The following is a 12,411-nucleotide window of genomic DNA, read 5'->3' as shown; positions in this document are numbered from 1 at the left end:
CCTCTTTTCTTTGGGGGTTTCTGCTAGGGAGTCAACCAAGAAGCCCCATCTATCTCACCAGGGGGTGGGCTTATAATCCCAGATGGCCAACCAGACTACGCTAGCCCCTGGAAAACAGTGATTGGCCCAGTAGTGGGCGGGCACTGCTAGCAGAGCCAATCAGTGATTAAATCCCTCAGGAGAGGCAGATCTCTTTCTGGGGAACACAGTACTAATCCCCCGGGCTGGGGGCGTCCATGTTGCCCCCAGTGAAAAGATTCCAACTATACAGGAGGCCCACAACACGAGGCTTAAGGCCGAGGGGTAACAGGGTCCTAAAACTGTCATTTCAACCCATGTTCATCCCTGCCTTCTAATAGGTAACCCACGCCAATACATTCTCTCTTTTCATTAAGTAATCTTGCACTGGATTTCTGACACAACCAAAGAATCCTGACTAATTATATCACATCAAATTCTATTTGAAAGTTGGCAGGGTAGCGATTCATGCATAAAAAATGACACTGGCTGTGTTCCACCATGTATTTAGAGTCACTTTTCCCCTGTTAAACTCCAAGCTGCTGGAGGACACAATTCATTTCTGAGACATCTTTATGCCCTCTGTAGTGATTCACTCAGTACCTTGAACTTGGTAGGTATTCTATGAATATTATACAGATACTACTTTCCTTGGATGGGGGAAGCCAACGGGGAGAAGGGCAAATAAACATGGAGCAACATGAACACGTACCTAGCCATGACCATACACCGGGACACTACTCAGATTCCAGACATAGTTTATACTCCCAGGGGGCTCACAGAGCTAACCCCCACTCCCCAACCAACAGCCCACAAACCACACACACCAGGCTGAGTCACACAGGCTGCTCCGCCCTTTGAACACCCAAGGGTGTCTACCCAATGCCAGGACAGACTGACAGAGGACTGCTACTACCTCTCTGACCTCAAGTATGTTCTTTCTAATAATGAAGTTCTTCTTTCCAGCTCCTCTTCTAACTCAGGCAAAAAAGACCTGAAGGGAAAAGCATCCTGACATGGGAACTATCCCCTCAAGCAATAAGGACTGCCCTGATGCCAAGACCTTGTGTGACTGACCCCAAGACAATGACAAATCTGACCTCTGTCCCACATTTTCCTTACATAAACCTGAAAGTGGAGCGCCTGCGTGGCTCAGTCAGTTAAGCCTCTGCCTTCAGCTCAGGTCATGATTCCAGGGTCCTGGGCTTGAGCCCCACATGGGGCTCTCTGCTCCCCACATGGGGAAGCGGGGAGCCTGCTTCCCCCTCTGTTTGCCTCTCTGCTTACTTCTGATCTCTGTATCAAATAAATAAATAAAATCTTAAAAAAAAAAAAAAAAAGAAGAAGAAGAAGAAAGAAAGTGCTTCCAGCCCTTTGGAGACGCTAGTCCATCATCTTCCTGGTGTCGCCTCACTGTAATAAATTCCTTTCTTTTTTTCACCACCAATCCTCTCTCTGCCCTTGATTTTGTCAGCGGCCAGTGGCCAGTGGTCAAACCGGGTCTGTTTGGAACCCCGAGCACAGTGCTCTTGCACCCCTGTGCCCTGGCTATAGGATCACAGCACACTGGTTCCCTACCAGTCTTTTTTTTTTTTTTTTTTTTGCCACCCAGCATCCCAGAAGAGGGGGCAGGGGGCAGGCAGGAACAGGGGTCAGGCAGGGAGCTGGATTTGTGGGCTGGTCCCAGGACTTAGTGCCCCTCTCCACCACCCACCAACCCAAGGGCAGGTAGGACAAGCACAGTGATGGGTTATGAGCTCCCTTTAGGCTGGTGCAGCTGGCTCCTGGGGCAGGGGGCGGGGCGGGGGGGTGGAAAGCTTGCCTTCAGAGCGTTCCCTACAAATGAAGAGTCCAGAGCAGCTGGCCATCACTTCAAACACTGGGAATATCAGCTGTACCAGTCCTGCCCACAAAGTCCCACTCTGGGGCAGCAGAGACAAATCACTCCAGGAATGAGGGGAAGAACTTGGTTTGCACCCAGCATGGACACATCAGTAAGGCAGGAAAGCTAGCCACATGCAGGCCCAGGCAGGGTATCCCACTAGCACCAATGGTCTTTCAACTCAACCAGTCGACTAAAGATAAAGAAAAAACTTTCAAGAGACTGCTACCTAGCTGTAAAAACAGGACCTAAATGGCATGTGAAAACAGTTTCGCCCCAACTAAGCATATGGCTCTTCCTCTCCCTGAAAAAGCAACTGGTATTAGTACCACACCCGCCGTGAGGCTAAGAAAGCCGAAGCAACCCATGGAAGTTAGCGGCTTTTCTGCTGACACAACCCCGCCTCCCAACCAGAGCAGCCCAGGTCCCTGCCCCACAGATGTGTGGGTCCAGCTCTTCAAAAACTTCTCTGAACTTTTAAGTTTTTTGAGATGCTTAAACCAGTGTTTGGCAATCATAAAAACCTACTAATTCATCTGCTAAGTGGCCGTAACATATATGTCAACTATGTTGGTCAAGCACCTTTTTAAGTGCATGTAGGCATTGTCTCAATCCTCAGAGCCCTGGAGGAAGGCTAGTCTCTCCATTTCCCTGAGGCTTGGAGAAGTTAAACAACGTGCCCAAGGTTTCCCAAATGCTGAACTTCTGGCACCAGGATAGAGTGAAAAACCTGTGGCCATAATATTTTGTAGTTGCTCGCAACGAGACAGAATCTGTCCCTCTACATTTTAAGCCCTGACTTTATCACATGACTTTTTTTTTTTTTTTGCCTCAGCCAAAAGGACATTACCAAACCTGACGGAAGCAGAGCTTTAAATCGTGCTTGACTAGGGTTAGCCCTACTTCTACGTCAGTAGTAATTTCAACCCCAAGGCCATTGTGGAAAGAAGCCAGGGCATTAGCATCTCAGAGGATGAGTGAAAACATGAGGAAGCCCAACCAACCCACAAAATTACAGAAAGTAAGACACTGCTGTTTCTCTCTCTCTTTTTAAAGATATTTGAGAGAGAGAGAGCAGGGGGAGAGGCAGAGAGAGAATCCTGAGCAGATCCCACACTGAGCACAGGGCCCCACATAGGGCTGGATCTCACGACCCATGAGATCATGACCTGATCCAAAACCAAGAGTTGGATGCTCAAATGACTGAGACCCCAAGCCCCTATACATTACTATTTTTAAAGTACTAAGTGCTGGGACATCTGGGTGGATCAGTAGGTTAAGCACCTGCCTTCCACTCAGTTCCACATCGGGCTCCCTGCTCAGGGGGGAGTCTGCTTCTCCCTCTGCCTGTTGTTCCCCTAGCTGGTACTATCTTTCTCTCCGACAAATAAAATCTTTTTAAAAAATGAAAAAAATAAAAAATAAATAAACCAGTAAGTGTTGGGCTGGTTATTCCACACCAAAAGCTCACTGAAATAATCACTAAGTTATCACCAGTAAATCAGTATCGACAAGTGGGAATAAAGAATGTGAGGCAAAGAAAAAACATCTTCACTTCTTCCCCATTTCTCTCAAGGGCATAATGAGAAAAAACAGAGTTTAAATTTCATCAGGAAAAGAATATATTTAGACCAGAGGGAAAAATTACTGGCAGCAAGGAAGCCTAAAGACAGAGGCAGGGAGACTGAGTTGTCCCACTGTCACCCTTACTCAGGTTTCCAGGAACCATCCACTCATTGTTCTTGCTCAGGAATCACATTGTGCAAGAATACCATTCCACAGCCCAGGGCTCCCAGTGAATTCTTTCAGGGCTTCTGGAGAAGACGCATGACAGTGGGAGTCTAAACCGCGGAGAGCCAGGCCAAGCTGCCTGCGCACACGGCTCATTGGAGCCAAAGTCCCAGTGACTTCCCTTTCTTGGCTGGGCAAGGAACGAACTCTCCAACAAAGGTATCTGCCCAGAGACCCGTCTGGCTCACAGAGCAGCTCTTCATGCCAAGGAGCAGTAACTGGTGGAGCCAGAAAAGAAATTCCAGAGAGAAGTGGGGGCAGCACCAGGCAAAAAGGGAAAAGCAAGTTGGTTGTTCCAGGAATAAGCTGAAACTTTCCTCTTTCTGGAATGGACATAAAGTTAGAGCTCTCCATCAAACACACAGCCTACAGTACATGGAAGGCAGCAGGAAGAGAAAAACTCTGGCCTAGATGAACCACTGTGTTAGGAGCAGGAGACACGGCTTCTTGGCCCGGTTCCACTGTTGATTCCTGTGTGTTCTGGCACAAGGTAATCACACTTCCACCGGTTTAATAGCCCTTGAAGGGCGAGCCACTCTATGCTGTTCCACTAGGGGCTGCGCACACACAAACGAATGAGACATGGCCCTTGACTTGCAGACACTCACAGACCAGTGAGAGGAAAACAAACACCGCGCCATGGTTTCCACATGTGGAATACAGGCAAAAGAGACCTATCACAAGGTCGGTGTGACCAATAAATGAGAAAAGTAGCGAACGCACATGATACACCACTTGGTACATAACAGGCCCTCGATAAACAGTCATTACTAATTACAGTAACAAAGGGATGGACACTGCCCGAGGAATACAGACGCAAAACCCTTCATCTGCTTTGGGAAGGGGTTGGTTCATGGGAACACTTCTTGGAAAAGATGTCTGAACCAAACAGTCACATTATTACTATAGTAACACTGTAACTAAGCTAAACAGTAACATTATTAATGATTTGTGTGAGGCAGCCCTTTAAGCCTCACAAATATACAAAATATGTGTGTAATTTGCAATTACTGCCCTTTAGCATGAACTCTCCTCATTTAACAGATGAATAAATAACTAAGAGTTTATACACCCTGTATGTAAGAGACTTGGGATTTGAACTTTAACTGGCAGAGTCCCAAGGCTCGGGGCTATACTTGAAAAGATGAGGGAGGGGGTGGGGTTGGGAAACAAGCATTCCCAGGAAAGGCAGTAACAGCAGAAGGGAGCAGCACACAAAGGTCCAGCTCATAAAAGGAATTCCGTCTCACTGGGTCTCCATTTCTTCACAAACTACATAAAGGCAGAAGGAAGGCAATCCACCTTTGTTAGGCCCCTCTTTCTGTAAACCATTGTGCTAGCTGCATTCTGTGATTTCCTAAATCCTCACAGCAGCCGAGGAGGAGGCAAGAGGATTCTGTATTATAAATGACACAATGGCCTTCCTCTACCAGATCCTCCTCCAACACTGATGGTCCCGCATGGGTCCCTCTTAAGTGAGAATTTATGTCATTTGCAGCCCTCAAACACAGCCCCACGCACAGGAAATGTTCACTTCACCTCTCCTTTCAGCTACTCCTATTTCCTAGAAGTAAGTACACTAGAATATTCTATCCCAGAATTCAGAGATCTGGGAAAAAAACAAAAAACAAAAAACACCCCAGATCAAGGTCTACGTACTGCTGGAAAACTGTTCCCCACACAAGTCGCACTGTATCTCTTTACTGCTACTAAAAAGGACAAAATGGTAGATAGTGGTTAAAAGTAGGAAGCCTTCTACAACTTTGCATTTTAAGTGTATAGTTTGACACATTCCAAATGAAGTATACACCTGTGAACCCACCACCAAAATCAGGATTTAAAATTTTGATTACTCCAAAAAGTTCCGTCATATCCCTTTGAAGGCGATCCCCACTCCAGTCCCCCACACCTTCAGGCAACCACTAATCTACTTTATTTTATTACTATGTTACTGTGGATTAACTACGTCTGTCCTAGATAATCACATATGTGGAGTCCTACAGTCTGTATTCTTTTGTTTAGGGCTTCTTTACTCAGCACGTTTTTGAGATTCATCCAAGTTGTATCAACAGTTTGTTCATTTTTATTGTTGAGTTGCATTCTGTTGTGTAAATATATCAAAATTTGTTTATTCACTCGTCTGGTGATTAATATTTTGTTTGTTCTAGTTTGGGGCTACTGTGAATAAAGATGCTATGAACATTTGTGCACAAGTCTGTAGTGGACAAATGTATTCATTTCTCTCTCTTTTTTTTAAAGATTATTTATTTATTTGACAGACAGAGATCACAAGTAGGCAGAGAGGCAGGCAGAGAGACAAGAGGAAGCAGGCTCCCTGCCAAGCAGAGAGCCCGATACGGAGCTCGATCCCAGGACCCTGGAATCATGACCTGAGCAAAAGGCAGAGGCTTTAACCCACTGAGCCACCCAGGCGCCCCTGTATTCATTTCTCTTAAGTCAATGCTGAGATGTGGGGTTGATGGACTGGTTGTATGGTTTAACTTCAGAAGAAACTACCAAACTCTCTCCCAAAGTGGTTGTCCCTTTCCCTGGCTGCTTTTAAGAAACTTGCTTTATCACTGTTTTCAACAACTTCACTGTTTTTGGGGGGAAGGGGTGGTTTGTTTGTTTTTTTTTATTTTTTTGCTTCTTGGTTAATAGCTTTTTTAGTATATAATTTTTTTTTTAAGATTTTATTTATTTGACAGACAGAGATCACAAGTAGGCAGAGAAGCAGGCAGAGATAGGAGGAAGCAGGTTCCCCACCGAGCAGAGAGCCCGATGTGGGGCTCGATCCCAGGACCCTGGGATCACGACCCGAGCCAAAAGCAGAGGCCTTAATCCACTGAGCTACCCAGGCGCCCCAATTTTCTTCTTTTTTAAAATATTTTTTTATTTATTTGACACAGAGAGATTGAGCATAAGCAGGCAGAATAGCAGACAGAGGGAGAGGGAAAAGCAGGCTTCCCAATGAGCAGGGAGCCCAACATGGGACCCGATCCCAGGACCCTGGGATCATGACCCAAGTCAAAGTCAGTCCCTAACCAACTGAGCCACCCAGGCGCCCCTACAATTTTATTTTTTTTAAGATTTATTTACTTGAGAGAGAATGAGAGAGAGACTATAATTTTACTTTTTAAAGATTTATTTACTTGAGGAGCGCCTGGGTGGCTCAGTGGGTTAAGCCTCTGCCTTCGGCTCAGGTCATGATCTCAGCATCCTAGGAGGGGGTCCTGGGAGCGGGTCCTGGGACTGAGCCCTGCATCAGGCTCTGCTCAGCAGGGAGCCTGCTTCCCTCTCTCTGCCTACTGCTCTGCCTACTTCTGATCTCTCTCACTCCGTCAAGTAAGTAATTTTTTTTTTAAAGACTTTTTTTTTTTTTTTTTTTTGACAGAGAGAGAGATCACAAGTAGGCAGAGAGGCAGGTAGAGAGAGAGGAAGGGAAGCAGGTTCCCTGCTGAGCAGAGAGCCCAATGCGGGACTTGATCCCAGAATCCTGAGATCATGACCTGAGCTGAAGGCAGCGGCCCAACCCACTGAGCCACCCAGGCGCCCCAAGTAAGTAAATTTTTTTAAAAAGATTTATTTACTTGAGAGAGAACGAAAGAGAGAGAGTGAACAAGTCTCTGAGAGGCAGAGAGAGAGAGAGAGAATCTCAAGCAGACTTCCTACCAAGTGCAGAGCCTGAAACGGGGCTCGATCCCACTCAGGACCAAGATCATGACCTGATCTGAAACCAAGAACTGGAAGCTTAACCAACTGCGCCATCCTGGCACCCCTACTAGTATATAATTTTCATACAATAAACCCCATATGTTTCACGTGTATCATTTGAAGAATATATATATGTAATCATCGCAACCAAGATTATAAACATATTACCCCCAAAAGTTTCTTTGTGCCCCTCTAATTCTTCCCTTCCCCCTTCCCTCACTCCCCACAGGACCATTGGTCTGCATTTCATCACTACAGATCAGTTTATAATTTCTAGAGTTACATAAATGGCATCACACAGGGGGCGCCTGGGAGGCTCAGTCATTAAGCGTCTGCTTTTGACTCAGTCATGATCCAGGGTCCTAGGATAAAGCCTCGAGTTGGGCTCCCTGCTCAGCCAGGAGCCTGCTCATCCCTCTGCCCCTCCCCTGCTCAGTGCTCTTTCCCTCCCTCTCTCAAATAAAATCTAAAAAAAAAAAAAAAGTATAAACTATTTCCACCTATATAAAATAGAGAAAGCAAAAACAAGTCTACAGTGATAGAAAGCACATCAGTGGTTGCCCGAAGGTCTAAGGAGAAATGAGCATCAGAAGCGCAAGTGTACTTCTGGGGTGGTGGAAATGTTCTATCCTAATTATGGTGGTAGATGCATGTGAGGATTTATCAAACATCACACATCAAACCTTCCGCTAAAGTGGCTGTCTTTTATCCAATATAAATTACACCTCAATAAAGTTTATCAGGAAATAAAAAAAGGCTGAAGAAGCCAGAGGCCAGAAAAATGGAGAACATAGGGCTATAGACCACGTCTGTTCAGTCACGGTGTGTTAATGGCGACAGGTGTGAGAAGGGAGGGCTCAAGAGGAGTGAGGGGGGCTGATGGAATTGACTGGCCAGCTTAGGAGCCACTTCTGAAATTGGCATTTTTTTCAAAAATTATAAAATATGCATAACATAAAATTTACCATTTTAACCATTTTCAAGCATACAGTTCTGGCAGTGAATACATTCATGTTGTTATGCAACTACCCTCACGGTCAGGGTTGTTAAGGTGTCAGTTTTGCTTTAACTGATCTGTAGATTCAAGGCCATCCCACTGAAAATCCCAGTAACCTTTCTGTGTAGAATTGACAAATTATATCCAAAACAGAAATGGAAACACAAAGGGCCTAGAACAGACAAAACAGCTTTGAAGAAGAAAAACAAAGATGGGGCACTCAGACTACCTGATTTCCAGATTTATTACAAAGCTGCAATTATCAGCAGTGTGGTGTTGGTGTGAAGCTAAATATAACAGATCAAATAGAACAGAAGGAAGAATTCAGAAACAGACATGTACACATGTAGTCCATTGAGTTTTGACAAAGATTCCGAGGCAGTTCAATAGAGGAAAAATCATCTCGTCAACAAATGTTGCCCCAATGGTTGTGTATTCTTATGCAGAAAAATAAACCCATAAAGAAAACTGAGCTCTCGGTGGATCACAGGTCTAACTCTATGAATTACAGGCACAGAGTGCCTTCTGAAAGAAGACAGAAGACTACCGTGGTGACCTCTGTTGCAGCAGAGTTTTTAATATGGGACACCAAAGGCACAACCAAGTCTAAAGGAAAAAAAAAAAAAAAAAAAATCAAGAAACTGAGCTTCATCTAAATAAAAAACATTTGCTTTTCCAAAGACACAGAGACGAAAAGGCAAGCCACAGACTAAAACCAGATATTGGCAAAACATCCATCTGTCAGGTAGTCTTGTCTAGAATATATAAAGACCTCTTAAAATTTAATAATAAAAAGATAACCCAATTGGAAAAATGGGTAAACCTTTGAACAGAGGTCTTACTAATGAAGATATCTGGGTGGCATAAAAGCACATGAGAAGATAGTGAACATAGTGAGTCACAAGGGGCAGGTCAATTCAGATCACAGTGAGATACCCCTCCACACCTACTGGAATGTCTAGAGACTGCAGGTCAGTAGAACATGCAACTCGATCTCAGGGTCATGAGTTCAAGCCCCATGTTCAGTGTAAAGCTTACTGCAAACTAAATAACTAACTAGTCAAAGACTTGTTATAAAGATTAAAAACACTATTCAATAGCTTTCACACCAAAATAACACACACAAGAGAATGCAACAACTGTTCAATTTCAACTAAAATTCAAAACATAGTAACTAGCAAGTACTTCTCACCTCTGTGCATAATCTTGTGCTTCTCCCTCAGGTATGTCAGACCTTTTATTACCTAGAAGAAAGACAATGTCACAAGATGGGAAATTGAAATGATGGTGGTTAGTCAGCCTCCGTATTTTAAAATGATCTAGAAAATATTTCATCTAACATCACAAATTTGCCTTCTTTCCTTATTTTGTATTCAATTTTTAACCTGTCTTATCAAGAAACCATCTTTTTAAATGGTATAGAGTTACTTTAAGCAACATTGATTATTTCAGGTTTAGACAACTTTAAAAACCCTGGTGCTTGAATTCCCTTTTTTTCTAAAGCTGCAATATAAAAAGAGGATTTTTCATGCCACAGTGGGAATTCTTTTGGACACCCTGTCCTATTTCTGTAGACACAGATTTTAATATAAAGAAAGTCACTTTTCAGGTTCTGACAAAAGAAAGAGAGAGAGATATTATATCTAGAATCTAGACAGGGAAAATTCTAGCAATAAGACCCTACTCTTCTTACAAACTTTCCCTTTGACTGACTTACTATCTTCCTCCCATGTCCATTTCCTGCCAGCTCATTAACTTCCTGATGAGGGGGCTTGGAAGAAAAATTACACAATATACTCACAGCAATGCTAACTTTTCCTAAAATTTGCTCAGGAATTCTTCCAGCTTTCTTCAGGACTTGATCCAAGGAACCCCCATCCTAAGAAAAAGAAAACCAGCCCATTTAGTGACAGTGTTTCTAACTATTCTTTCAAGTGTTAAACTTCAGCAGGGAAGGATATCTCACATGTGACAAATCCCCCTGAAGGGTAATGTTTGATTTGTTCCAGACCTCAAAGACAGAAATGCAAAACATTGTGGGAGGATCAAGTAACCAAAAACTCAAATCATATGAATAATCATTAAATGAACTACCAATCCAAAAATCAAAAAAAGCTGTGTTGGGGGCACTTGGCTGATTCAGTCAGTAGAACACATGACTCTTGATCTTGGAGCTAACAGTTCAAGCCCTATATTGGGTGCAGAGATTACTTAAAAATAAAATCTATGGGGAGAAAAAAAAAGGTTTGTGCTGAACTGAAGGAACAGTATATGGTTAGGACCAGAGGCTCTAGAGGCAAACTGTCTAAATTCACATCCCACCAACTCTGCCACTTACCATCAAGGGAACTTTGACCATGTTACTCACAACTTGTAAAATGGGGGTGGTATTTTAAGGTTACTATAATAACCACAGGGTGACTATAAACATTGAACAAGCTAATACATGCAAAGCACTCAGGACAGCATCTAGCCCATAGTAAATGCTCAATAAATGTCAGTCATTTTATCACATTTATCACCAGCATGTAAGTCACAACTTGTATTTGATATTATCCTAACAAATCACAGTTAATAAAATAAAAAGAAAAATGCCACAGAGAGTAATAATTCATTCCACAAATCCTACTAAGTGTCATGAAGGGGTGTTAAGTTCTATGGAGGACAGAGATATAAAAAAAGACCTGTTCCCATCCTCAATACATGTACAGGGGTACCTGGGTGGTTCAGTCGGTTAAGCATCCATCTGCCTTCAGCTCAAGTCATGATCCTGGGGTTCCTGGGATCGAGTCCCACATCAGGCTCCCTGCTCAGCAGAGAGTCTGCTTCTCCCTCTCCCTCTGCCCCTTCTCCCCAACCCCCTTCCCCACTCATGTTCTCTCACTCGCTCTCTCTCAAATAAGTAAAATCTCTAAAAAAATAAAATGTACACAGTAGAAGAGTAAATATACAACTCCTAATAAAACAAGTGCTTAAGAAAAGTGTTACAGGGGTGCCTGGGTGGCTCAGTGAGTTAAGCCTCTGCCTTCAGCTCAGGTCATGATCTCAGGGTCCTGGGATCGAGCCCCATGTCTGGCTCTCTGCTCAGCGGGGAGCCTGCTTCCCCCCTCTCTCTGCCTGCTTCTCTGCCTACTTGTGATCTCTGTCTGTCAAATAAATAAATAAATAAGTCTTTTAAAAAAAGAAAGAAAAGTGTTATACATGCAGAAGAAAGAAGTAATTCTGATTTCGCTTTATAGAATGACATTTGTTGGCTAAAATTAACAACTCAGGAAACAACAGATGCTGGAAAGGATTTGGAGAAAGGGGAACCACCTTTCACTGTTGGTGGGAATACAAACCGGTGCAGCCACTCTGGAAAACAGTATGGAGGTTCCTCAAAAAGTGAAAAATAGAGCTACTCTAGGACCTAGCAATTGTACTACTAGGTTTTATCCAAAGAATACAAATAAAGTATCTTGAAGGGGCTCATACCACACACTGTTCATAGCACCGATGTCTACAATAGCCAAAATTTGGAAAAAGCCAAGATGTCCATCAGCAGATGATAGATAAAGATGTGTCTGTGTTCCCACCATGTGTGCACAACCACATATGCTGGAACATTATGCAGCCATCAAAAATAATAATAATAATAATAATAATAATAATGCCATTTGCAATGACATGGATTAAACTAGAGGATATTATGCTAAGTGAAATAAGTCAATTAGAGAAAGGCAAATATCATATGATTTCACTTATGTGGAATTTAAGAAACACTGAGAAACATAGAGGAAGGGAAGGAAAAATAAATTAAGACAGAAACAGAGAGGGCGCCTGGGTGGCTCAGTGGGTTAAGCCGCTGCCTTCGGCTCAGGTCACGATCTCAGGGTCCTGGGATCGAGTCCCGCATCGGGCTCTCTGCTCAGCAGGGAGCCTGCTTCCTCCTCTCTCTCTCTCTGCCTGCCTCTCTGACTACTTGTGATCTTTCTCTGTCAAATAAATAAATAAAATCTTTAAAAAAAAT

General features: G+C 43.5%; 1 protein-coding gene across 1 annotated transcript in view; it reads right to left on the bottom strand.

The window, feature by feature from the left end:
* Positions 1-12,411, bottom strand: part of MAP2K1 (mitogen-activated protein kinase kinase 1) — an 80,284-nt gene that overhangs the window by 18,358 nt on the left and 49,515 nt on the right. Inside the window, exons 4-5 of the mRNA XM_059372327.1 lie at positions 10,204-10,281; positions 9,595-9,646 (exon numbers count right to left, since the gene is read on the bottom strand). Of these exons, the coding sequence (XP_059228310.1) occupies positions 9,595-9,646; positions 10,204-10,281 (130 nt within the window). The remainder of the gene's footprint in view (positions 1-9,594; positions 9,647-10,203; positions 10,282-12,411) is intronic.

The sequence above is a fragment of the Mustela nigripes genome, chromosome 13 (assembly GCF_022355385.1).
Source record: "Mustela nigripes isolate SB6536 chromosome 13, MUSNIG.SB6536, whole genome shotgun sequence".
NCBI lineage: Eukaryota > Metazoa > Chordata > Mammalia > Carnivora > Mustelidae > Mustela > Mustela nigripes.
Note: the sequence above shows the minus strand (reverse complement) of the source record. Positions and strands in the feature narration are given on the sequence as shown.